The sequence below is a fragment of the Phocoena phocoena genome, chromosome 3 (assembly GCF_963924675.1).
Source record: "Phocoena phocoena chromosome 3, mPhoPho1.1, whole genome shotgun sequence".
Taxonomy (NCBI): domain Eukaryota; kingdom Metazoa; phylum Chordata; class Mammalia; order Artiodactyla; family Phocoenidae; genus Phocoena; species Phocoena phocoena.
The window spans coordinates 173,244,924-173,270,699 of record NC_089221.1 but is presented as its reverse complement, the minus strand read 5'-3'; the positions used below and the strand labels follow the sequence as shown (position 1 = coordinate 173,270,699).

The 25,776-nt window shown below is 62.3% G+C and overlaps 3 protein-coding genes across 3 annotated transcripts; all 3 read left to right on the top strand.

Annotated features, from left to right (window-relative positions):
* The first annotated feature begins 295 nt into the window (after positions 1-295).
* MADCAM1 (mucosal vascular addressin cell adhesion molecule 1) lies at positions 296-4,784 on the top strand. The gene is made up of 5 exons (XM_065873886.1): positions 296-356; positions 470-742; positions 1,103-1,423; positions 3,375-3,830; positions 4,675-4,784. Exons 1-5 carry the CDS (start codon positions 296-298, stop codon positions 4,782-4,784), a joined length of 1,221 nt encoding a protein of 406 aa, XP_065729958.1.
* A 1,316-nt stretch (positions 4,785-6,100) lies between these two features.
* TPGS1 (tubulin polyglutamylase complex subunit 1) lies at positions 6,101-12,613 on the top strand. The gene is made up of 2 exons (XM_065875363.1): positions 6,101-6,474; positions 12,079-12,613. Exons 1-2 carry the CDS (start codon positions 6,101-6,103, stop codon positions 12,611-12,613), a joined length of 909 nt encoding a protein of 302 aa, XP_065731435.1.
* Positions 12,614-17,968: 5,355 nt separating this feature from the next.
* On the top strand, positions 17,969-23,816 carry CDC34 (cell division cycle 34, ubiqiutin conjugating enzyme). The gene is made up of 5 exons (XM_065874889.1): positions 17,969-18,211; positions 21,005-21,091; positions 21,179-21,276; positions 21,828-21,962; positions 23,606-23,816. Exons 1-5 carry the CDS (start codon positions 18,035-18,037, stop codon positions 23,814-23,816), a joined length of 708 nt encoding a protein of 235 aa, XP_065730961.1. The 5' UTR covers positions 17,969-18,034.
* Positions 23,817-25,776: the final 1,960 nt, after the last annotated feature.

Here is a 25,776-nt window from a genome sequence, read left to right as displayed (position 1 = left end):
ATCTTCCGATCTTCAGTCTCTAAAAGTGAAACCTGGAATCGGCCCAGACCCTCCGCCCGCGGGTTCTGACCTCGGCCTCCTCCGCCCCCATCTCTGGCCCCCAGTCCCTGCCTCTCTGTCGCCTCCAGGGTCGGGGGTCAGGGTGGGAAACCCCCTCGGGAAACCCCCGGGTAGCAGCTGGAGGAGGGGGAGGGGAAGCGGGGTCGCCGGGCCGGGGGCGGGGGGAGAAGGAGCCCGGGACGCCAGTATTAAAGCCGCCTCCCCCGCGGGCAGGGGACAGAGCCGGGGACCGAGCATGGAGCAGGGCCTCGCCCTCCTGCTTCCCCTCTTTCTGGGGCTGCTGCAGCTGGGCCGCGGTGAGCGGGGCAGGGGTCTCCGAGCCGGGAAGGGGTTGGTAGAGAGGAGGGGCTCGGAGGAGGGGGCTGGGGCTGGGGGCGCGGGGCGGAGCTGAGAGCGCCGTCGCCCGCAGGTGGGCCGCTGGAGGTGGAGCCCCCCGAGCCCGAGGTGGCGGTGGCCGTGGGCGAGTCGCTACAGTTCACCTGCCGCCTGGCCTGCGAGGACGGCAGGGCGGCCTCGGTGCAGTGGCGGGGCCTGGACACCAGCCTGGGCGCCGTGCAGTCGGGCGCGGGTAGCAGCGTTCTCTCCGTGCTCAACGCCTCGCTGTCGGCTGCGGGGCCCCGCGTGTGCGTGGGCTCCTGCGGGGACGTCGCCTTCCAGCACATCGTGCAGCTCCTGGTGTTCGGTGAGCCCCCGCCCCTCCCGCCGTCGTGGCACACGTGGGGGCCCAGCCAGCGGCCCTGCTTTCCCTCTATCCTTGTGCCACCTCTGCCTGGGAGGCTTCCCGGATTGCCCAGCCCGCCCCAGCTCAAAGCCGGCCTCGCAGGTCCTCCTGAGCCGATCTGCAGTCCGCTCCCTCCTCCCCGCATCCCCTCTCCCCCAAACCCACCCCCAAACCTCCTGTACCTGACCCCCTTGCCCTTTCTGCGGGTGGGGCACTGGGTCTTCCCTGTCCCCGGGCACCAGCAGTCCCCACGCCCCCTCCTCAGAGCCCAGCCCTGACCCTCGGAGTTCTGCCCACCCCGTTCCTCCACTCCCTCCACAGCCTTCCCGGACCAACTGACTGTGGCCCCAGAGGCCCTGGTGGCTGGGCCGGACCAGGAGGTGTCCTGCACAGCCTACAACGTCACGCCTGCTGACCCTGACACCCTCTCCATGTCCCTGCTCCTGGGAGATCAGGAACTGGAGGGGGTGGAGGCCCTCCGGGATATGACGGAGGAGCCCCAGGAAGGCGAGGGCCCACTGTTCCAAGTGACACAGCGCTGGCTACTGCCCACCTTGGGGACACCCACCCCACCCTCCCTCCACTGCCAGGCGACCATGAGGCTGCCCGGCTTGGAGCTGAGCCGCCGCCGGCCCATTCCAGGTGAGCCTGTGCCTCAGTGTCCCCCAGGAAGTGGGTGAGGTCACACCACCCAGCGCCTGTGAGCCTTGATGAGTGGTGCCCAGCGGCTCTTATGGAATCCTGGTTAAGCCCCTCCCCTGCTGTGTCGCCACCTGGGCAGGTCACAGTACCACAGCCGAGGAAAAATTGCATTCGATCTTTATTTTATTTTATTTTTAAATTAATTATTTAATTATTTTTGGCTGTGTTGGGTCTTTGTTGCTGTGCGCGGGCTTTCTTTGGTTGCAGCGAGCGGGGGCTACTCCCGTTGTGGTGCGCAGGCTTCTCATTGCGGTGGCTTCTCTTCTTGAGGAGCACGGGCTCTAGGCGCGCGGGCTCAGTAGTTGTGGCGCACGGGCTTAGTTGCTCTGCAGCATGTGGGATCCTCCCCGGCCAGGGCTCGAGCCCCTGTTCCCTGCGTTGGCAGGTGGATTCTTAACTTCTGCGCCACCAGGGAAGTCCGGGCATTCGATCTTTAGTCTGTCCCTTCGTGGCAGCCAGGGGCTACTTCTCACTCGTTCATTCATTCAGCAGATTCGCTGAGCACCTACCCTGAGCCAGGTCCCATGAGGTACTGCCCTTCCTCTGCCCACAGCCCTCCAGGGCTCCCACCTCCCTTTGGGTGAAAACCCAAGCTCCTCGTGCCCACGGAGGCCTACAGAGCCTGACCTGCTTGCCCCATCCCCCACCCCCCACCCCCTGCCTCACTTCCTCTCTCCCCCTCACCCAGTCTGCTGTTCCTCCGACACCCTAGGTGCAGTCCTGCCCCAGGACCTTTGCACTGCTGTGCCCTCCACCGGGAACGCTCTTCCCCACATCTCCCTCACCTCCCTCGTGTCTCCTTCCCAGTGAGACTTGCCCTGACCTCTCTGTCCAAGGGGTCAAACCCCACTCCCACCCCCACCACACACACACACACACACACACACACACACACACACACATATACACACACACTCAGGCCCTTTCTCTTCTCCTGTTGAATGTTTGTTGACACCTTTTATCAACATCTGACTCCAATGTGCTCTCTTTATTTTTTTCCCCATTATCTGTCTCCCCTGCCATTGGTTTCATCGAGATAGGAATGTGTCACTCTCGTTCATGGCTGTCCCCCTAGTGGCTAAAACCGTGCTCAGCGCACAGTAGGTGTCCAATAGATACATCCTGAATGAATTAATCAATAACTGTTATCATGGAGCCTGACGCATAGTAGGTGCACAAGAAATGCTTGCTGAATAAACTAACGAATGGCAACATTTAACGTGGGGCCTAGCACACAGTAGGTGCTCAGTTCATGTCAGATGTTATTAGTTAGTCTCACCTGGGACAAGGCCCTGACCGCATCACCAAGCTTCTGGCAGCCTCTCACTAAGGAAGCACAGATTCGTTCTCTGAGAGGGCACCCCGATACTCATGTTAATGGCTGGGGCCTGGGGGCCGGGAAAGGTTTGGCTCAAGTGGAAGCAGGGGTGTGGGGGGGAGGCAGGGGTGTGCTGGGGGGGTGTGCACAGAGTCCTCCGGATTTGAGAGCCGTCACACAGCAGAACGGACAGATCTCCTCTCGGGACCTCAGTCTCTCATCTGCACCGCAAGGGGGCGGGGCACCCCCTTCCCTCTCCCCACCCCTCAGCCCCATAATAATAAGATCCAACACCCGTGTCACTCTGCACGCCAGCCCCTGGGGCGGGGGCCTCTCACCCTGCTTTCCAGTTGAGGAAAGTGAGACACAGAGATTTGGATGCTCGCTGGGGGTGGGGGGGGGGCATGACAGACCCCGAGACGGCTCCTGCCCACTGGGATACCCTGCGATTCACCCAAGTGAATGGACGGGGCTTGGAGTGGTTCTGGTCCAACCATGTGGTCCGGGTGGAGAGAGGGAGGGAGGAGAAGGGGCTGGGCAGCAGCAAGAACAGATGGCTGCCGTGTTTTCCAGTCCTGCAGGGCCTGACCTCCCTGGAGCCCCCCGTCATGACCCCCCCAGAGCCCAGCACCACAGAGTCTTCGGAGCCCCCCGTCACGACATCCCTGAAGCCCCCCATCACCACCTCCCCCGAGGCCACCCCAGAGCAGGCCTCCACCCGCAGCCCCAGGAGTCCTGGCCCCGTGCCCCGGAACAGCTCCACCAGGCCCTGCCGCCCTGAGATCCACCAGTTGTCAGCAGCAGGGAGCTTGGAGCTGCTGTGTGAGGTGGTCTGCGGCCCAGGCGTGGCCGTGCGCTGGACCCGGGCCCCTGGCGGGCTGGCGGCCTACGAGACGCAGGAGGTGGGGGCCCAGGCTTGGCTGAGCGGCGGGAGCATGCTGTGGGCCAGATGCCACGGTGACGGCTGGTTCCAGTGTTGCCTGGACCCAGGGGGCCAGATGGCCAACCTGTACGTGGCCTCAGAAATCTGTGAGTTCAGGGGCTGGGGCGGGCACTGGGGAAGCCTGAGAGGGAGGGGAGCCTTGAGTCTGGCCTTAGACAAGGGGGGCCCTGCCAGCCTGTGTCCCCAGCTGTCCAGTGGACTTCCGTGACCCTATAAGATCACAACTGCCTGCATGGCGATAACTAAGTTTCAGGGACTGTGTAGGTGTCACAGCACTCTATGGACTAAGACAGCCTGTGGAATAGAAACAGAAATAGAAGGGAATTCCCTGGCGGTCCAGCAGTTAAGACTCCGTGCTTCCACTGCAGGGGGCGCGCAGGTTTGATCCCTGGTCTGGAAACTAAGATCTGTGTGGCATGGCCAAAAAAGAAAAAAAAAGAATACAGCCACTTTGGTAATTTCCGTTTTTCTGGTAGCCACATTCAAGAATAAAAAGGTAAAAATAAGTTTGACAATATATTTCATCGAAACCAAGATATCTCAAACGTTATCATTTCAACATGTAATCTATAAAGAAGCATGAATGAGATTTTTTTTTTTCCAAACTAAGCCTTCAGTATGCAATGTGTGTTTTACAAAGACAGCGCTGTCCACTCAGACTGATCACATTTCAAATGCAGCTGCGGTGAGTGCTCCCTCACTGGACAGCTCACTTCTAACTACAAGGTCCTATGTACCTTTCAAAAGACTCACTCTAAAAATAGCTGGATAGTCCAGTGATTTTTATACATTTCAGAAGGCGTTTTAAACCGTGAGGTCCTTTGTAAAATTTCAGGGAACTCGGTCAATCCGGGAGCCCTTAGCCGACTCTGCTGGGCTGCTCCCCAAACCTGCAGAGAGGTGCAAGACACCGTATGCCTCTCTCTCCAGGCTCCCCGCTAACGTCTGCATACCTGTGGACGGGCAGCTTGGTTCTGGGGCTGCTTCTCCTGGTGTTCCTGACCTACCGCCTGTGGAAACGCTGCCGGCCCACCAGATGACCTGAGCCCCTGCCCCGCCTGGACCACACGGAGGGGGATTTTCCTTCCACTCAGTTGCGACTAGAGGATGTTTGCAGGGTTCTGGACAGCAGGGGGGCTGACCGTGGACCCCTTACCCTGATGGCCAGCACATCCAGGCTCCCCAGCTGGCTGGGCTTCCCTTCAGTGGGGACCCTGGGGAGCCGCCACCCCCACCCACCCCCACGGTGCAGAGCTGGAGAATAAAGAGCATCTGGTCTGACCTCGGTGGTTCCTGTCGCGGTCTGAGGACACGGGGAATCCCCGGCACAGCTCCAACCATCCTCTGCTCTAGGTGACTCCCCAGACAGACAAGGAAGGACAGGACACCCCAGCCCCACGTGGCCAGGGGTGGGGGTAAGAGGCGTGTGCTCTTCCTGGTGCCTTTCCCTGCTTAATGAGTAACTAGGAGTCCTCAAAAGAAGCGGAGAAAAGTATCTGTTGGAGGACAGCACGGGCAAAGACACAGAAGACAGGTGGCTTGATAAGGGAAATTGCATCTCTTTTGGGGTGGCTGGAGGCTAAAGCGTGGGGAGGGGCGAGGGAGAGGCTGGAAATGACACCGGCAGATGAAGGGCTTGTAGATGCCAGGGTCGTCAGCCTTGTGGAACCGAGGAGCTATGGGAGAGTTTAGAGCTATAGAGGATGCGGTGTGAGAAAGTTCCCTCTAGTGGTAAGGAAAGGTAACAGCCTGGGACGGGGAACTGGGGACCGTGGGTGGTCCACTCGCTCTGTGAACCCGTACAGCGGACTAGGGGCCGCGGAAGCGCAGACCAGACCCCTAACCCAGCCTGGTGGGGAGAGGGGGCCTTTCCCCACGAGGTGAGCTACAAACTCGCACGGAGATTGGGTTAGGCTGAAGACCAGGCTGAGCACAAAGGCTCTGAGTTGAAAATCAGAAAAGGGGGCGGGAGCGGCGCTTAGTCCCGGAGTTGGGGTGGAACCATCCCGCCCGCTCTCAGCAGGGCTTCCCTGGTAACCAATGAGACCGGTTGCTAGGGGACCATGCTAATGAAGGACTCGCCCACTACCAAGATGACAAGCAATCCGGTTTCATACCAGAAACCAAGCCCTTCCTAGGGATCCATTTTGGAGTCTGGCAAAATTTAAGTTCCGAGCCTAAGCAAGGAAAGCCAACCAGCACACCTAAAGAGGAAAACGGAGAGAGAGTGTGTGCCAATGAGAACCTAGGGAAAAGGGGGGCCTGCGCTGGTTATTTCCCAGTCTCCCCGCAGGATCCGAGCGCCCTCTGCCCTCAACAAAAATGGCCGCCCCGAGGTGCCAGCGCTCTGTGAAATATGGACGTCCTTCCGGTCCCGCTGCCCTCAGCGAAGATGGCGGCAGTGGAGAAGCGGCGGCTGCCTGTGGCCCAGGCGGCCAATTTCACAGGCAGCGGCCGGCCGGGGGTGTCCCGAGCAGCGGCGACGGCCGAAAGTGAGGAGGACTTCCTGCGGCAGGTCGGAGTGACGGAGATGCTGCGCGCGGCCCTGCTGAAGGTGCTGGAGGCGCGACCCGAGGAGCCCATCGCCTTCTTGGCGCACTACTTCGAGAACATGGACCTGCGGTCTCCTGCAAACGGCGGCGCCGGGGAGCCCCCGGGCCAGCTCCTGCTGCAGCAGCAGCGCCTGGGCCGCGCGCTGTGGCACCTTCGCCTGGCTCACCACTCCCAGAGGTGCGGGGCTGGGCCGGGCCGGGCCGGGCCTGGGTGGGTAGGGGCCGCGGCCGGACTTCAACTCCCAGCGGGTTCCGCGCGGCTCCCCGCCCCCGGCGCCGGCTCTCGAGCGCGGGGCGTGGTGGGAACTGTAGTCCGCTCTGCCTGGCGCGGGAGGGGCGCGGATGGCTTCGGGCTGCAGGGCCCCGGCGGGGCCACCCGAGTGCTGGCACCGGTAGCTCTGGCAGACTTGGGCTTTGGTGATGCCTCTTTGCAGGTGCTGAGGTCCCCCTTGCATCTACCTCACTTTTGAAAGTCATGGAGCCCAGACACGACTTGGCCAAGATCTCAGAGCCAGTCCTCCGAGCCAGGTCCCTCCTAGCTGCCTCGTTCCCAGCGTGGTAGCATCCCCATCCATTCAGCCAGAAAATGAATATTTACAGGGCTGGGCCGTGGAGATAGAGAGCAATCCAGGTCCCCCACGGGCAGGAGAGACGTCCAGTAAGGGGCCTGCATTGACACACAGGGAAAGGTGTTGCAGGCACGAGGCCACCGGCTGCACTGGCCTGAAGGCTGTGGGGCTGCAGTGTGCGACCCACGGGAGAGGGGGAGGCCGGGAGCCTTCGCAGGGCTGAAGCATGGAGGGGTGGAGGGGATGGCGCCTGCCCCCCCACCCCCTTAGAAGCGGGTGAGGGAATGGTCCGTGTCAGGTGGCTGGGGAGGAGCTGTTTGACGCGCAGCATCAACCAGACAAGGTGGGCGCTGGATGTGGGTGGGCTGGGTCTTGGATGGGGGTGGTCCCCAGAGAGCCCAGGAAGGGGGAGGAAGCCAAGCAAGGGAGCGTTTCAGCCTGACCCCAGCACCCTCCTGCCTGGGGGCAGCCCTCCCGAGAGAGTCAAGGTGCGGACCCCAAGCAGGGGAGCACAGAGAGGCTGGGAGGGAGCCGGGTGCGGGAAGGGGTGTGTCGAACGGGCATCCCATTCAGAGCACCCGGTCTCCACCTCAGGGGAAGGGCAAGCGGGTTGTCCAAAGCGACAGCCAGAAAAGGAAACGGCCGTGGCCACCCCTGAGATGGGGACCTGGCGGGGAGCGGGCTGGTGGGCATCCATGGGTTCTGCTGGGTCTGCAGGGGGTTGTGCAGGAACAGCCCCAGGTGGTCCATGAGATGGGAGGTCACTGGTTTGGGGGAAGCTTCCAGAGTGACTTGGGGACCGTTAAGTTGGGAGCTGGGAAAACCTCGAAGCAGGAAGGTGGACAGTTGGGTCGGCAGCTGAGATGTGTGTCGGTGCAGGGTGGCTGTCACCTGGTGGCGGGGGCCGGGGGGGGTTGGTTGTGAAGGCCTCAGGGGAGCTGAGAAGAGCCCAGGACCCGATTCTGAGGAGCCACAGCCTCAGCGAACCCACAGGAAAGCGTGAGAAGGCAGAACAGACATGAAGGAGGGAACCAGAAGACAGGGAACCAGGACATCTTCCAAGGAGGAGAAGAGTCAGCGGCAGGGTCACCACGTGCAGTCGTGCAAGTCAAGCACTGCACAAGCCGTTCAATCCATAGACGTCACAGACGAGGACCTTTATGTGAAGGCTTTTTGCAGAGCTTTGCCTAGTTTATACAAAGGCACCTTGTGGGCTGGCGGCGGCCCTGCGTCCAATGGCCCTAGAGATGAGGGCTGAGAAGTGTCTGTTGGATTTAGAACCAAGGGGGCCATTTGAGTGTCCTCGGGCTGCTGTAACCAATTACCACAAACTTGGTGACTTAAAACAACAGAAATTTATTCTCCCACAGTTCTGGAGGCCAAAGTCCGAAGTCCAGGGGCAGCAGGGCTGTGCCGTCTCTGGAGGCTATAGGGGAAGGTCCTTCCTGCCTCTTCCAGCTTCTGGAAGCTCCAAGCATCCTTGGCTTGTGGCCGCATCCTCGCAGCCTCTGCCTTGTCTTCCCGTGGCTTCTCTTCTGTGTCACTCTCTCAAAAGGACACTTGGCATTGGTTTCAAGGCTACCTCACCCCACCTCCAGACCCTGAACTAATTACATCTTTCAAAGACCGTATTTCCAAATAAGGTCACACTCACAGGTTCCGGGTGGACGTGCACCTGGGGGGACACTATTCACCATACTGAAGGGGTGTTGGAGCTGTTCTCAGGAGGAGCAGAGTGAGTGGCCGGTGCTGGTGGCACACCTGGTCTCCCCGAGGTGGGGCTGGTGCTGAACTCAGAGATACGTTCCCAGTCAAGAGCCCCATAACCTCGGCTGCCGGGTCAGAAGCAGAAGCCAGGCCAGGCGGGTCCCCCCGAGGCTGGGCAGCTTCGTCCCTATGCTGAGGGGTGGGCTGGGGAATTCCGGGGCTGCTCTTGAGAGCGACCTCAGCACGAAAGATTTGGGGAGAACTCAACCAAAATCCCCTCTGCTGTTGTCTCGAAATCACACGTGCTGGCTGCTAGGACTGGTGACGGCCCTCAGAGCACAAACACAGCAGACCCGGCATGGTGCCCCAGGGCCGCTTTCTAAGCCACCACGTGCTAATAGGAACAGCAAGAGTGCCAACCGCTGCAGGTCCCCGTGGCCCCAGAAAACATGCAAAGGCACCAGAGGGTCTGGGCCAGTCTCCTCAGCTCCGAGCATCCTCTGTGGGGTGTCCCGGGCTCTGTGGGGTGTGGAGCGGCCTCCCTGCCCCCACCCACTCAATACCGGGAGCCCTCCCCATTGTGACAAGCACAGACGTCTGCAGACATCACACAGTGTCCCCTGGGGGCAGAATCTCCCCAGACAAGACCCCCCAGATTATGGGATTCCACGGACCCCCCAGGAGACTACGTCCCGTGACCGTCTGACCTCTGAGGTCCTGGGATGCTGCACACATTTAAATACACACCTGAGTGGGAGGGAGGGGAGGTGACCCACAGACACTGGGGGCCACCCTGGTGCACACCGCCTGACTCAGTGGGAATGTACACAGGCCGCTGGTGTGAGCAGGGAGAGGACCCAATTTCTTTCCAAACAATTAACCAGAGTCACTCCTCAGCACTGCTAACACAGGGGGAGCGCGGTCACTCTGTGCGGGGCCGTCCTGGGCCCTGCAAGTGTTGGGCAGCCTCCTGGGTCTCCACCCACCCAGTGGTGGCAACCATAACTGTCCCTAGAGTCACCAGTGTCCCCTGGGGGCAGAGTCACCCCGTTGAGAGCCCCCGGTCTACCTTGGAAGTCTCCATGTCTCTGTGACAGGACCCGTAAATAGGTTCTTTTTTAACAAATGCCCACGTGCTTTGCAAACTGCTCCATGTGGGAGCTGACACAGGCAGAGCCTGAGGACCAGAGCCCAGGACGGCAGACGGTGTGAGTGCTCCCTCATGGCTGGGAGCCCCCGGGAGGGCGGCCTCGAGATGGGGTGTGGCCTTCCTTTGGCTTCTTGCCTGACGCTCTCATCTCACTGGACCGTAACTGCCCCCCTGTGCGTCTTCCTGCCCGCGAGGCCCATGGTAAACAGAACCTGGACAGTGCTGAGTGGCAGCTGGTGACAGCTAATGACAGGCGCACGCGGTCCCCTGCCACACGCCGAGCACAAAATCTACCCTCTGTCCTCCCAAGAATCCTGAGACGCAAGGACTAGAACTCTTATTCTCCAGAGGAGGGAAGCAGGGCGCAGTGGCTAGAACCGGTGCAGGTCTGGGCCAGCCAGGAACAGCTCTGAGCACACAGGGTGCTCAGGGGTCCGCACACGCCGCCGCCTCCGGGGGGATTGATTCAGCTCAAGACAACTAGTGGGTCGACCAGGTTCCTTGGGGAGGCATCAGGCAGAGCTGGGCGGATGGTGGACGCTCAGGCTCCATCAGGACGAGCCATCAGGCCACAGGGACACACCCGAGACCTCAGTGGCCTCACATGGCTGCTGCTGGGTTGGCAGGAGCTCTGCTCACTCAGCCTTGCGGGGAGTGGACCCTCCACGGGAAGTGGGCCATGCTGTCGTGGGGGTGTGGCGGCCTGCCTTCAAGACACCCCCGAGATCCACACACCCCCCCCGCCCCGTATTCACACCCTCGGGCAGCTGCCTGCGTTGCCACCCTGCCGGTCACCCGCTCCAGGGGCCAGTGCCGTGACCTTAGCACACTCACACTGCCCCGTGGGGAGAGGCCTCCGCAGGGAGCCTTCAGGGGACAGCAGCCCTGCCAGGGTCCTGGTTGAAGACTGAGCCGGGACCACCCAGCCGAGCCATTCCCAGTTCCTGACTCAGGCTGCGACGTGATCTAGGTGTGGGGGTAACTGCCACGCGGCCACAGAGTTGACACGGGCGTCATCACTGCCAGGTCCCCCGGACCCACTCGTCCTGGTGAAAGGAGTTGATAACAAAAGCTCCTGCAAGGGGTTACTGTGAGACGGCAGCAGCTAACACGGTGCCAGTCCTGGGGACGGGAGCGTGACGCTGCGTCTGGCACCCCCAGCGCTTCACGGAGTGATCTCACTGGCCCTAAAGCACCAGCACATCCTAAGGACCCCAGAAGTGAGAAGTGAATCCCAGATGGGCAAGACCCCAGGTCCTCCCCCCACCCCTCTGGGCCTCAGTTCCTCCTCTGTAAAGGGCCTTGACCCACGGAGCTCACTGGGTGAGCATGTCCATTCCTGGGCCCTGCCCTGGGCACCTGCCGTGCTCCGGCCCAGCGTGGACCGGGCTCGCACCCACGCTGACCCGTACAGGTCCCACAGATAAGAGTGGAGCTGGGCTCCCAGAAAAGGCGAATGTGAGCCCTGGGGGTGCCCCTTCCTCTGTGGGACCCTTGGCCTGGCCGCTGCCCTGAGCCTCACTTCCCCTTTGCTTTAGTGGAGATGGAACTGGGCCTCGGCCGGCCGCCAGCTGTTGAGAGAAGGATGGGAATGAGACCCGGGTTATCTAGATGCCCAGGCTCACCCCAGCCCACTCACTTAACCACTTGTGAGGCTCCAGCGTGGCCAGGGCTCGTGGCGGGACATCAGGGTCCTCATGGGGCAGGTGGTAAGTAATGTCAGCGCCGTGGCTGGTCCCTGACGTGACCGTCGGGTCTGCTGTTGCAGCAGAAGGGCAGCATGTCTGGGTTGACGTGGCCGCTTGCGGATAAATCTTTACCCACGAAGACAGGCGGCAGCGGCTTTGAGCCACAGTGTGGGTTACTGCCTCTGGGCCTGCAGGGGTGAAAAGAGACAACCCAGGTTAAAAGGTAGGGATGTGTCCTGCCACGGTGGCACCCCGTGGGCACACACACATCATCGATGGAATGGAGAGTCCATGGGCGGATGCCCATCGTCGGGGTCAGCAGACGTTTCTGGGGCTCCTGGGCAGTGTTCTGGGCGCTGGGGCCGTAACAGTGACCAACAAATAAACTCCCTGACATAGGCCCCTGGGCTGAGCTGGTGGGAGGGAGGGAACTCGTGAGGACACCACAAAGAGAAGTACAGGAAGGGGTTAGGGGGTCAGGGAGGGTCCCCCCCATAAGGTAACATTGAGCAAAGGCTCAAAGCCGTGGGGAGATGTGGGGGAGGGCGCTCCAGGCCAGGGCGCCGCTGGTGCAAAGGCCCTGAGGCTGGACGAGCCGGCGCGTTGGGGGAGGGGCCGGGGGGCAGGGGCGGGGCTCTGGCGCGGCCCGACGGCCCCTCCGCCCGCAGGACCGCCTTCAACAACAACGTCGGCGTGGCCTACGAGTGCCTGAGCGCCAGAGGGCGCAAGAAGAAGCCGGGGCTGGACGGGCGCACGTACAGCGAGCTGCTGAAGCGCATCTGCCGGGACGGGGAGGCCCCCGAGGAGGTGGTGGCGCCGCTGTTGCGCAAGATCCAGTGCCGGGACCACGAGGCCGTGCCGCTGGCCGTGTTCCGCGCGGGGATGCTCACCTGCTTCGTGCTGCTGGAGTTCGTGGCGCGCGCCGGCGCCCTCTACCGGCTGTTGGAGGACCCGGGCCTGGCCGTGGCTGACCGCCACGTGGGCCAGGCCGTGCTGGACACGCTGGAGGGGGCCCTGCAGGCCAGCGACGACACCACGCCCGCGCGCTACCTGGAGGCCGGCTCGCGCCTGGGGCCCGACAGCCTGGCGCTGGCCATGGACCGCGCGCTGGTGGCCCAGCGGCCCAGCGCCCCCATGACCCGGGAGGAGTTCCTGGAGAAGGCGGCCGCCCTCTTCATCGCCAAGGTCAAGCCCGTGGGCTGAGCCCTTCCCTCGGCCGCCGCTTCCTCCTCCCGGATACCTGGGGCCCTCGGGGTCCGGCTCACCGGGGCCAGGACTGGGGTGTCCCTGCATGCCAGGGGTGCAGGGAGCCCCCTCACCCAGCTTCCCGCCTGGAATGATGCCCAAGCCCCCTTCGGGGGTAGGCCAAGGATCCCTTCCCGCCCGCCTGCCCAGGCCCCTCTCCTCAGCAGAAATAAAAATCTGTTCCCCAGGCTGACCTGGTGTGTGTGTGTGTGTGTGTGTGTGTGTGTGTGTGTGTGTGTACCCGTGTCCAGCCCCCAGCACTGTTCCCCAGGCTGACCTGGTGTGTGTGTGTGTGTGTGTGTGTGTGTGTGTGTGTACCCGTGTCCAGCCCCCAGCACGCTTCTCTGGAAACGCTCTCCACTCGGGCGCACCCTGGCCAGCCCCAGCGGGTCCCACCACTGCCCAGAAACCCCAGGGAGCCCCTGGACTCAGCTTTATGGGGGCAGAGGGCATTGGGGCACCCAGCGAGGTGCCCTGGAGGCACAGCCCCGAGACCTGGGAGGCATGGCTGGCCCTCAGCCTGCCCTCCACGAGCGCCCCGCCCCAGCAGTTCCTCCCTGGACCTCGGCTTTCCCAACCGCCAAAGGGAGAGGTCAGCTGGGCAGGTAGTCATGATGGTGACGATTGAAACAGCTAACACGTCTGAGACCTGACAATGTCTTGACTCACCGCCGCCCTATACGGAAGGTAATCCACTGCCCGCATTTGGCAGATGGAGAAACCAAGCCCAGAGGAGTGAAGGTCGCAGCACCAGCAAGGGGCCAGCAGGGATCCGAACCCGGGCCCGCGCTCTGTAATCCAGAGCCACAGCGCCTTCACCACCGCCATGGGGCCCGCCCGGGATCCAGGCACACCCGTTAGAGTCACCAAGTGCCCTGGGTGTCCCCCTTTCCGCCAGCAGGAGCACATCCTGGACGGAGGATTCCGCAGGAAGCAGATTCCCAGCCCAGGACAGTTGCAGGCGGGTAACTTCACTCTCGGCCTCAGTTTCCTCCTCTGTTAAATGGGACCCAGGGCACCCCGATTTTGATTGAGGGAGATCACACGCGGACAGAATCTAAAGCCTTTTTCGAGCTACCAATGGCAGGGACCACCTTGCCTCCCGTTTCCCAGCACCTGCCCTTGGCTGGTAATCGATAAACCAGTGAGTGGCGCTGTGTTTTCCAAAAGCAGCCACGGCTTCCTTTCTGTTCCCATTTGCTCTTCTTGAATCTCCCAGCCCCCTAAAGAGGCAGGTAAGAGGTGGAATCTGCATCCCCTCTCCTTGCACTTGGGGGCTTTTGTGACAGTACTTGGCTTCCAGGGGATGCGGTGGCCACGCAGTAGCCTGAAGAAGCACAGGCCACACAGGGGTTCCTGACTGGAGACTCCTGCTTTGCAGCTAAATGAATGAACGTTACCATTTCAAGCCACGAAGTTTGTGGGTCATTTGTTACATAACCAGTAGCTTCACAAAGGTGCCCCCCTCCCTCAGCATTAGCTGTTACTGACACCGCACACAGGAAATGGGCCGGCGTGTCAGCAGGCTGAGACCCTTAGGGGGCTGGATGGCCTCGGGGAGCAAGCTGTGCTGAGGCCCCTGCGGCATGGAGCTTGCGGCCGGGCAGGGCATCTGCACGAAATGCGCAGTGCAGGTGGACTCATGGGCTCCAGCAGCCTCCGGTCAGCTCTGCGGTCCCCTGGACTAGACAGCGTGTAGCAGGTGTCACTGGTGCCACCAGATCCCCTTCCCATCTGCCGAGGCTCACAGCTGCCCCACCAGAGACCAAGCCATGTGGCCCAGGAGGCCTCATCCCCCCATCTGGGGCAGGAGTGGCCAGTGGCCACCAGGGGATCCAAGAGCTGGTCCGCTTGCCTCGTGGGACGCTAACTCACATTCCAGGGTCCCCCCCGGATCAGGCTGAGGCCAACTCCACCTGGGGTCACCTTCCCTGCCCCACCACCTTCCCTCACTGCCACCCCCGAGTCACCATCACGCCTGGTCTTGGATCCTGAATCCCTGGTTTGACCTTTACAGGCACAGCCTGGAGAGGCTGAGCTGTCCTGCTTATCTGACCTCACAGCAGTGTGGACGCTCGGCCTCCCCGCCTTCCAAACCCCGCGCCCCCATAGCGTTCACTCCACAGCACCCCGAAGGCTCCTCTTCCCCAGCTTCCCTGGGGATAGGCGTCCTCCTTCTGGGTCAGGGACCTCTCCTCTCCTTTCCTCATGCTTCCTCCTCACTTGGCATCTCATCCAGGCCATGGCTTCCATTACTGCCTGGTCACCAAGGAGTCTCAAATTCACATCTCAGGCCCAGCCCTGCTCTGCTCCAGCCCCAGGGAGCCAACCACTTGCTGGGCGTCTCCTCAGGGACATCCCAAGGACGTCCCAGGCCTGCCACATCCAGGACGGAGCCTCCGGTCAGCCCCCCTGACCCTGGGGGTCCTCTGGAGTCTGTGGTCTCCAAGGAATCCCCCGGTCCACCCAGGACCAGGGCTCAGCCTGGATGCCTCCCCTGTCCCCTCAGCTGGCCCTTCTCCGCATCCTGTAGGTTGCACATCATAGCTTCATCCTGCCTGCGCCTCCCCACACTGGTCCAGCCCTCATCTTCACTACCCTGGGCAACCCCACCAGCCAGTAGGAGTGCTCCAGGCACCCTGGCCTCAGTGCTTGGTTCAGGAACAGCACATGACTCCCAGCTGGCCAATGAGATGCAGCCCTGGGACTTTTTCTGGGGTGGCTGAGCTGGGAGGACCTGGGCCTGGATCCTGGAGCCATCTGGTCACCACAAGGCCTGTAAACACAGTGAGCACTCAGGAGAGCTGAGCAGAGAGACTCTCCCCAGCTTTTTTCCTTGACTCTGTCCCCTCACTCTGCCCCAGGCACACTGGTCTCTAGCTGGTCCGGCTTGTCCCTACCTCAGGCCTTTGCACGCGCTGTTCCCTTTCCCTGTAACACTGCTCCTCCAGACCCAAGGGGCTCACCCCATTCTGGTCCCCACTCAAATGCCACCTCCTGAGAGGCACCTCCCCCGAGCCCCTATCCGAGATAACTCTCCGGCTCCACTCCCGTTGCTAATGCCTCACTGTCCTTTACTTTTCTTCAATTATTGCTATCAGAAATTGCTTACTAAAAAAAAAAAAAAAAGAAATTGCTTACTTATGTAACAGCTTGCTTATGTCCCTTCTCCCTGTCTCCCCAAGGGGAGGGATTTTTACATATTTTATTCACTGCTGTACCCCCAGCACCTAGATTTGTCTGTGGAAGACCATGAATTAATTAATCAGTTTTCCAGAGGAAGACTCTGACGCTCACAGAAGCGAGGGTATTCAGTTCCTGTAGCTGTCACAACAAACCACTGCCAAAACAAAACAACACAAAACAACAACAAAAAAAGAACCTCAGAAAACCCCACGACAACACAAGTTCATTATCTTACAAGTCTACACTTGAGGACCATTTCCAAGTTCATGGCAGACCTAGATTTGAATTGAGGGCTCTTCTATCGCATGTGATGGAAGGCTCAACTCAAACTGGCTTAATAAGAAAAGAAGTAATTTATTGACTTGCACCATTGCAAGGGGAGGCCAGGCATGGCTGGATCCAGGAGCACAAACAGGGTCTTCAGCACTTTCTCATCAGTTGGCTCAGCTTTCCTGAGCGCCAACTTTGTTCACAGGCCTTGTGGTGACGAGACGGTCCTATAGCTCCAGGTCCAGGTCCTCCCGGCTCAGACATCTCAGCAGCGTGTCCCCAGAAAAAGGCCAAGTCACGTGCTGTTCCTGAACCAACCGGGGGGCCTAGGGTACTCTGATTGGAGGACCCGTGCCTGCAGCCAGGGCTTGACGATCAGTCCAACTGGAACCTTGCAGACTAAGAGTGGTAGCCCCATGGGAAAATGCAGGTGCTTTGGCCAGAAAATGGGCAGGTAGAAACCCCAGATGTCCACCACCTAAGGATGTTTCAGAGCCTGAGGTGCAGGCTTTCCTGGGGGACAAGGCCTCATGTGGGACCAGCTGGAAGGAGCCACAAACCTGGTACCTCTCTTTACATTTCCAGGGCTGCCCCCACTCACCCAATAACTCCTGCGATAACTCCTGTGGGGTGTACGCAGGGAGACATCTTGGGAAACTTCTCTGGAAGAATCATAATTAATTCTAATTATTATTTATCGACAAGCTGCCACATGCCGAGGCTATGACACTGGTGCTATGGACAGAGAATGAGGGGCAGAAAATGAGGGACAGAGAACGCTTGGAACAGTGGACAAACAGGGGTGTGCAATCCACTTTATAGATGACGGGCCCCTCCAGGTCCCTCGGGGTGCAGGGCAGAGCCTCCTTACTGATGAAGCTGCTGCTATGCCCAGGGCTTTCTCAGACTCCTTCTTCCATCCCCACAGATGATATATTGTTTTCCTTCCCCAGACGGGTTTACCTGTCTGTCCTCAGCGGGGACCAGCCCAGGGCCAGGTGTCGGGGCAGCCAGGGGAGGAAATCAGCTCAGCTCAGCCCGAGGTGTTGGTGCAACTGTTGGCTGCCCGGGTCACCTGACAGCGAGGCCACCACAGGCCTCGAGTGCCACGCCCACCCTCCTGGGGAGCTGTCACCTGCGGACGTGCAGGTATGGAGGCCAGGTCCCATCCCAACTCTCCGACCCAGAGCTGTGCGGGTGTCCGGGCCCGGGGCGCGGCCAGGTCAGCGCTCTGGCAGGGTCCGGGTGAAGCCCAGGGTGGGGTCAAGGGTCGGCCTGAGACGCGGGCACAGCCAGGGAGGGTCAGGGCTCTGGTCTGGGGTTCGGCCAGGACGGGTGCGGAGTCCACGCTGCAGAGGCGTGCCAAGTGGGGAAGGGCTGCGAGCGGCGGGACCCTCCTGGCTCCAGCGCCCCCGGGGAAACTGAGGCTCCGGACAGCTCCGACCCGGCCCCGCCCCGCGACGGGACGTCACAAAAAGGCCACAAAAGCGCGGCGGGCCGAGCCGGGCGGCGCAGCGCAGCCCTGCCCGCGGCCCCGCGCACAGGGGTCCCGGCCGCTCGTCCGAGCTGGGGCGGCAGCGGCGGCCTCCCAGGGTGTCGGGAACGCCAAAGGGTCTACGGGCGCAGCCCCCGGCTCCCGGCGGCGCGCTCGGCGGCAGCGGTAGGGATCGCTTCCCGGCGTGCCCCGCGGAGGGGCGCGCAGGCGCGGTCAGGGCGGGCGGAGCGCAAGCGCGGGCGGCGGGGGCGGGGCGTGGAGGCTGAGGTGAGCGCCGGGCGGCGGTGCAGAGCTACTGGAGCGCCCGGCGGCTCCGGGCGGTGAACGAAGAAGGCAGCCCCGGCCCCGGCCCCGGCCCCGGCCCGTCCCGTGCCCCCGCGGTCCCGCGGCCCCAAGCGCCCCCGGCCCCGGGCTCGTCCGCCGCCGCCATGGCCCGGCCGCTGGTGCCCAGCTCGCAGAAGGCCCTGCTTCTGGAGCTCAAGGGGCTGCAGGAGGAGCCGGTGGAGGGCTTCCGGGTGACCCTGGTGGACGAGGGCGACCTGTACAACTGGGAGGTGGCCATCTTCGGGCCCCCCAACACCTACTACGAGGGCGGCTACTTCAAGGTGAGCGGCGGGGTCAGGGGGCAGCGACCCCCTCCTCCGGCTCCTCGGGGCCCCTCCCCCACCTCTGCCCCCTGCCCCCGTCCTCTCCCCTGGTGGGACCCGTTCTCACTGTCTCTCCTCCTCACGGGGTTCCTTCCCTCTCCCTCTTCTCCTCGCGGGGCCCCCCATCCTCTGTCCCTCCTCCTCCCGGGGCCCCTTCCTTCTACCCCGCTGCCTGACCGCCTCTGGCGAGCTAGGGGCCCTTGGTCAACCCCTCTGGCCCTAGGAGTCCCCGAGAAGCGCCTGTTCCCTCTAAGGCCGCTTCATGTCCCCAGAGGGGAGGCCCGGGACCCTCCCTGTTTCTCTGGGTGCGGGGCCTTTGCTTCCCCCAGCCTCTGGTGCCCGTCCCCCTCCTCCTGGCCCTGCCCGCTGCCCGGAGCGGACAAAGAGGCCTCCCCAGAACCAGCCAGCACTGTTGGGAGGGAGGGAGGCCCCCCGCCTGGGGGCTGGCTCGGCCACTGGCTCGGGTTCCAACAAAGGCCCGGATGGGGTTGGCAGCCGGGACCTGCTTGGAAAGCGGCCACCCTGGCCGATAGCAGTGGGCCAAGCCCTCTGGGCTTCATCCTGAGCCTTACGTAACGTGTTCTGTCCGGCTGTCGCTCCCACCCTCAGCCCTGTCCCCGGGAGCCACACCACAGAGCCCACCCAGGTCCGGCCTCGGAAGCTTAGGCTCTCCTGTGCCCCGGCTGGCCTTTCTCAGGTTCCTCTGAGCGGCTTCTTGGGCCCCACGTCTCCTGCCCTGGGTTGCTTCTGGGCGCTCTGTGAGCGGGGAGGCCAGGGCTGTCCCGGGGACCGGCTGTGTTTCTGACAAGTGTGACGAGGACTCAGGCCAGTACCTGGACAGGATATGAGTCCAGATGTGGTCTCGGCAGGACCCCTCCCAGATCAAAGGACTTTGCTCCTCGAGCCAGACGGACAAGACAGGGGGTCTCCTTGTAAGAGAAGCGGAGCCTGGGCCCTCAGCTGGAACACCCCCAATGCCGCCTGCCAAGAGCCCAGCGGCCAGGCTGGGAGGCCCCGGGCGGTGGTGGGGCGGGGCTGGCACTGCCCGGACAGATGTCTGTGTTTGCAGTTTTGGCTAACATTTTAGCCACGCCTGCTCAGGGGCCTGGAGGGGGCAGGCTGGCCTGCTGGGGTGATTCTTGAGTTGAGATTCCCTTGTTGCTGGGGTGGGATGGGGGGATGAGCTTGGGCAGCCCTGGGCTGAGTGCTGATGTGGAATCCGTCTTCCCTGTGCAGGACATGGATTGGGGGCTGGTCCCCAAATGGTTTAACCAACCCTCGTCCCCTAGCCTCTTTTGTCTGCATCTGGGAGCCGCTGGCTGTGAGGATAAGGGCCCCACTCAGAGCTGGAATAGCATGAGTCCCACCCTGAGGCCAGGCCGGGACTCTGAGCAAGGGTGCTGGACTGGAAGGAAAGGAAAGGACGTGGGTTTCTGGCTGCTGCCCACTGTTTGCAAGGGATTGTGGGTAGGACCTTCCAGGCTGGCTTTGGGGGGATGATCCTGTTATTCTAGAAACCTGGGCTAGGGAGGGGCGCCACAAATCTGATCGCGTTTGCCGCGAGAGTCTGTCCTCGAGGAAGGCAGCGTGGGACCCACAGTGGTTCTGCCACCCTCACATCCTCCTGTTCTGATGTGGTTGGCTGGGGAGTGGGGGGAAATATGTGGAAATACAGGGGCTGAATGTGCCCAGGGGGCACCATCGCTTTCCAGCACCTTCCTCTCAGCCCGCCCAGCCTCACCCACTCCCCCTTACAAGCCAGAGGGGCTCCGGGCAGCATGTGCTGAGGGGTGCCCCAGAGACCTGGGTTGGGGAGCCCCTCCACAGCTGCATTCTGTGTGCCCTCAGGCAAGGTACTCTCCTTCTCTGAGCCTCAGTTGGCACAGCAGTAAAGGCATCTCTGGGACTTGATGGGTGTTTGGTGAGGGGAGGCCTGTCCCCCTACTCTGCTAAGGAGGCCTCAGCTGGTCTCTGTCTTCACTTAGAAACGCAGCCCTGGGCTTGGCGGGACCAAGGGGCAGGGTCTGAGGCCCAAGTTCCAGACTGACTTCAGGCCTCAGCACGTTCACTCCAGAACAGAGGGCCCTCCCCCGAGTGCCCCCAGCGCCCCCTGCCCAGGAGGACGATTCTCTAAAGATGGGGGGGCGGCCTGCAGCCCCATCTTGTCCCACGTTGGCCCCGAGAGCCTGAAGCACCATCAGGATCCCAGGACCGGGGCTTAAACAGGCGAGGCCGGGGCATAACTCTCCCTCACAGCCCTCCCCCGTCTGCCCGTGACCTTCCCGTTTGCCTTCCTGACCCCCCAGGACTGACACCTGCGGGCAAAGAGCCTGTCCGCCTGGTGCTGACTCATCTCCGCCCCCGGCGCCTGCCCAGTGAACACCCATCTATTTTAATCCTCCCCAAAGGTTGGAGACTGAGTCTGGGAGCCCAGCGCGGTGCTTGGGCACCCGGCTCCCAGGACTGGGCCCACCACGCTCCCTGGGGCCAGGGCTCTGGTCCCCCCAGAGGCCTGGGCTGGGACGGGCCTGGAGCTGCACCCCGGCGAGTGCCCACACATTCCCCCCCCCCCCACCGACCCCAGCCACTGACAGCAGGGCAGGGACCGGGGTCGTCAGCTCAGCTCGGTGACCCCGAAAAGCCCCTGGCCCGTGAGGGGTGCCGGAGGCAGGCGAGTCCCAGGCTGACCACTGTGTGTGGTCTTGGGCGGCCTGACCCGGCCCTGGCTGAGCCTCTGCTCTCCCCCACCAGGCGCGCCTCAAGTTCCCCATTGACTACCCCTACTCTCCGCCGGCCTTTCGCTTCCTGACCAAGATGTGGCACCCCAACATCTACGAGGTGAGCCTGCTCCTCCAGGGGGCGGGGTGGGGCGGGGGGGCGTGTGGACGGGAGCCTCATGGGTGCTGACCCACCCGTGCCGCACAGACTGGGGACGTGTGCATCTCCATCCTCCACCCCCCCGTCGATGACCCCCAGAGCGGGGAGCTGCCCTCGGAGCGGTGGAACCCCACGCAGAACGTCAGGTGAGGCAGTCGGCGTCGGGCAGGCCAGCCCTGGGGACGTGGACACGGGAGGATGCAGCTCCCTGTGGGGTGGCAGCGTCTGTGGGAGCCACCTCCCGCCAGAGCCCCCATCCCTGCCGGCCTCTTCTCCATTTCCTGCCATCCCTGCCCCACCCACCTTCAGGAATGGTCTCTGGGACTCCTGTGGCCGTGTCTGCGTGCCCCTGGGGTCCCCCCTCCTTCCTCGAGCCCCAGGGAGCACAGCCCTTCCATCCCCCGGTGCTGTGCTCACCCTGAGCGGCCCGGGCACTCTCCTCCTCCCCAGGCTGGAGCGGGAATGAGTGGCACAGGGGACCCACTCTCCAGGCGGGATGCCCCAGGGAGGGGACAGGCCTGCTCCAGCGGAGGGAAGATGGTCCTGGCTTTGGCTGTCCACCCATGTCCCGTCCCAGGAGCCTGGCACGCCGCAGAGGGCAGGTGGAGGGTGGCGGGCCGGCTCGGGGCATGAGGCTCCCGGGCAGGCAGCCCCTGGGCCGTGGACCCCCCACGCCGACTCCTGCCGCCTTCCCTAGGACCATCCTCCTGAGCGTCATCTCCCTCCTCAACGAACCCAACACCTTCTCACCGGCCAACGTGGACGCTTCCGTGATGTACAGGAAGTGGAAAGAAAGCAAAGGCAAGGACCGCGAGTACACGGACATCATCCGGTGAGTGGGCCTGGGGCCTGGGGAGGCAGGGTGGCCCCTCCTGAGCCCTCCTCCTCTTGCCGGAAAAGCTGGGGTCTTTTTCTCGTGAAGCGTGTGGCCCACATGTGTACTATCGTGTGTGGACGTGCCGTGTGTGTGTGCGTGTCTCGTGTGCGTGGCATGTGGGTGCGTGCACCTCACACAGAGATAAACGCCCTGGTGTCCGCCAGGATCTAGCAGGGTCTTGCCTCATCCTTCTGCTTTGACACTGTGAGGTCAGAGATCCCACCGGTACCCCCCATCCCCCGTGTACGCGGACCCTGCGTGCTGGGGCGTGCACGCGTGCGCGTGGCCCCGTGCTTTTCCCCACGCGGTCTCCGGGACCGTGCTGTGCGGGGTGTTCCATCATTTCACCTAACGGGAGTGAATGTCGCAATTTTGAAACTTCGAGTTATTCTCTAAAGGCCGCAAAGCCGTGTGGTATGGGCGTGTTTAGGAGATAACTTCTTCTACGAAAAGTCAGTTTCTCCTGGCTATAAAAGCAGCGCATCACTTAGGAGTTTGCCAGGATGAACTCCTCTCGTTTCTGTTGTTTTCTGCTTTTCCCCGTGAACAGGCAGGTGCCCGGCCTCGCAGGGGAGTCTGTGTGAAACATTCCCCAGGGGCCTGCGCTCTCTGCCCTGTTGTGTTTGTTGTGTCCCGTGAGCTGCTCTAGGAGCCCCTGGAGTCTGTGACTTGTTTCGTGACAAACTAAACGCTTCACTAAGTCTCCTCCAAAGAGGTTTTTAGTCTGTCATTTGCCTCTTGGGAAAGGGAGTAGGTCAGACACGTCTCCATAACGACCCAGGCCCGCCCCCAGGCCCAGCATTCACCCGGGGAAACAGTTCTCATCCTCACCCGCATCCAGACGCATGCTCCCCCACCGTGTCCACGCAGCTGTGGGGACCTGTGCCCGTGGGCCGGCCGCACGGCCCCACGGTGGGAGCTCCAGAAAGCCCACCGGCCCTGTCGGGTGGTGGGACCCCAGGCGCAGCAGGTGCGGTCAGAGCTCCTGCCGGCTACCGTCAGTTGGATAAAGCTCCGGACGGAAAGCGCACACAGGAGACACGGTGCTGGTGACGGGAAGACGCTCAAGTACAGAGAGGAGAGGACCCGGGACCCCGACCTGGTGGGGGTGTGCCGAGTCCCGCCACGGGCGCCTCCCAGTGACTGGCCCTTCCCCTGGGGCTGCTGAGCGACCCCGCCCACCCCACCCGCCACCCGCCACCCTCCACCCTCCACCCTGCCCCTCGCCCACTGACCCAGCCCAGCGCCGTGGCTGCTCCCGCTTCGCCTGACCTCAGCGGCCAGGGCCGAAATGCGCTTCTCTTCCTGATGAGCCGACACCCTCCCTGTGTCTGCACAGCCCTCATCCCGGTTCAGAGCCCGCGTTCCACCCCCTTCCACACGTGTGTGCTCGTGTCTGTGCGCGCGTGTGTGATCAGAGGCCCGTGCACACGCGGGGGCCATGAGTGGTTGGGCCCGTCTGCTCTGCCCCGGCCATCCTGTCGCTGGCCCCCACGGCCCGGCCGTCGCCCCGGTTGTCCTGTGTTGTTTCGCGGGAGCGAGCGCGGGGGCCCCAGGGCTGCCGGCCGCAATGAGGCAGACCCCGCTTCTCTCCGCAGGAAGCAGGTCCTGGGGACCAAGGTGGACGCGGAGCGGGACGGCGTGAAGGTGCCCACCACGCTGGCCGAGTACTGTGTGAAGACCAAGGCCCCGGCGCCTGACGAGGGCTCGGACCTCTTCTACGACGACTACTACGAGGATGCCGAGGCCGAGGCCGAGGCCGACAGCTGCTTCGGGGACGAGGACGACTCGGGCACCGAGGAGTCCTGACCCCGCGTTTCCGCAAATAAACTGACAGATTTTACCTCAGCCGCCCACTCTCTGCCGCCGCCACTACCTCCGGACGCTGCGTCCGCCCTGTCCCCTCCGCCTCCGGGGAGGCCGCTGTGCTCGCGGCCCCGCCTGGGCCGGACGCCGCTCGGGGACCCTGGCCCGCCCGCCCCACCCACCAGCTGGAGCCAGAGACTCGGGGTCCCGGCTTGAGAGCGGACAGATGGACTCGGGGTCACCTCTTCTCTCTGCTTGCGGTTGTTTGGAATCTAAATAAAGCGACTTTATGAGAAGCCCGAGGACCAACCTCTCCTTGGCCGTGAGGCCAACGGGGCCCAGGCGGGGACGCAGGCCCTGGTGCCGTGCATGTGACCCGAGACAGGCAGGCGGCAGCCGCCCCTCCGAACCTGGAAGCTCCCCAGGGGTCTCCTGTCAGGTTTGCTGATTTGGGGGGAGGGGCCGCAGAGACCGGGGTCTGGCCAGGTGGGGGCCTGGGGTGTGTTCTTGGGGCTGAGGAGTGGCCCCGGGGGTCCGAAGCCCCAGCTCCTGGGCAAAAATAAAGTTTTATTGGAACAGAGCCACACCCATTTCTTCCCCTACGTTTGGCCGCTTCTGAGCGGCAGCTCTAGAACTGAGTGATTGCAACCTAGCGTCTGTGCCAAAAGCCAGAAACACCGTCTGGGCGTTTACGGGGAAGTTTACCCCACCCGCCACCATCCTTGGGCCTGTGGGTCCAGCCCCTCTGCTCCCCTGGGACCCCTTCTCCCCTTCCCCAGGCTTCTGTAACAAACAGATCCAGACTCGGTGTTCACCCTTCATCACGCTCGGCTTCTGTGGGTCGGGGTCACATGGGTGCCGGGAGGGAGGGGTGCGTGTCACTGCCCCACCGCCTAGATGACCGGAGCCTCAGGGCCGGGAGGATGAGGGCCCAGGAGCCAGGCCAGTGCCCACCAGCCCTAGGGTCACGCGGTGCCACTTGCCCTGCACGGGACAGATGGGAACAGGCGTGAGCCCCCAGACCCAAGGGGAGGGGTCGAGGACCCACCCTCTAGGGAGCACCTGAGGATGGAAGGCGGGGTGTAAACGCCCAGCTCTCGTCCCCAGATCCAAAGGAGCTCGTGCACGCAGTTGCCTCACACCGGGGCCTCGGGATCCTGTACTCCCACCCGGGGGCCTCAGCGTTGGGTTTGCCTGGTTCAACGTGGATTTCAGGTAAACAAACTGTTTTTACTCTAAGATCATCCCATGTAATGTCTGGGACGTGATCATACCAAAAAGTTACTTGTCGTGTATCTGAAATTCGTCTCTTCTTAGTTGCCAAAATATGGCGCCCTCCCCTGCCCCCCAATACCAATGAAACCTACTTCCTGGGGTTATTAGAAAGATTAAACAAGGTAGGACACGTGAACACCCTATAAATACTCATTTTTCTTAAAACTGAACCCTGGCCTCACAAGCCCTCCTGGGGGAAGACAACCTTAGCCTCATGTGCCAGACGCAGTCAGAGGAGAGGTGGACGGTTTGCATGTGGCCTCAGAGCCCCAGCATCGGGGCGATCTCATCCGCCTCTGTGACCCATTTTTCATCCACGTCGTCTTTATTTATCACAACCCTTTCAGTATCAGAGGGAAGAACGCTTGACTCATCACACTGACTCAAGGGCAGGAGAATTTCACTGGCTTCCGTGACTGACAGGGCGGGGGTTTCAGGCACAGCTGGAGCCAGGTGTCTCCCCCTACCTGTGGTCAGCAGAATAACAGCTCTGAAAACGTCCATGCCCGAATCCCAGCATCTCTGTCTCTAGATGCTGGAAAAGGCAGGAAATAGTTCTCCCCTGTAGCCCCAGAGGAACCAGGCCGGCCCACACCTGGATCTTTGCCCCATGAAGCCCATTTCCTGCTTGCAGCCTCCAGAACTGTGGTTTCAGGCACTGAGCGTGTGGTCAGCTTCCTCTGTGTGG

Coding starts and splice junctions, on each gene's coding strand:
- CDC34 (XM_065874889.1), top strand. CDS start 18,035: ATGGCCCGGCCGCTGGTGCCCAGCTCGCAGAAGGCCCTGCTTCTGGAG. Junction 18,212..21,004: donor ACGAGGGCGGCTACTTCAAG/GTGAGCGGCGGG, acceptor CTCCCCCACCAG/GCGCGCCTCAAGTTCCCCAT. Junction 21,092..21,178: donor GGCACCCCAACATCTACGAG/GTGAGCCTGCTC, acceptor CGTGCCGCACAG/ACTGGGGACGTGTGCATCTC.
- TPGS1 (XM_065875363.1), top strand. CDS start 6,101: ATGGACGTCCTTCCGGTCCCGCTGCCCTCAGCGAAGATGGCGGCAGTG. Junction 6,475..12,078: donor CTGGCTCACCACTCCCAGAG/GTGCGGGGCTGG, acceptor CTCCGCCCGCAG/GACCGCCTTCAACAACAACG.
- MADCAM1 (XM_065873886.1), top strand. CDS start 296: ATGGAGCAGGGCCTCGCCCTCCTGCTTCCCCTCTTTCTGGGGCTGCTG. Junction 357..469: donor GCTGCTGCAGCTGGGCCGCG/GTGAGCGGGGCA, acceptor CGTCGCCCGCAG/GTGGGCCGCTGGAGGTGGAG. Junction 743..1,102: donor CGTGCAGCTCCTGGTGTTCG/GTGAGCCCCCGC, acceptor CTCCCTCCACAG/CCTTCCCGGACCAACTGACT.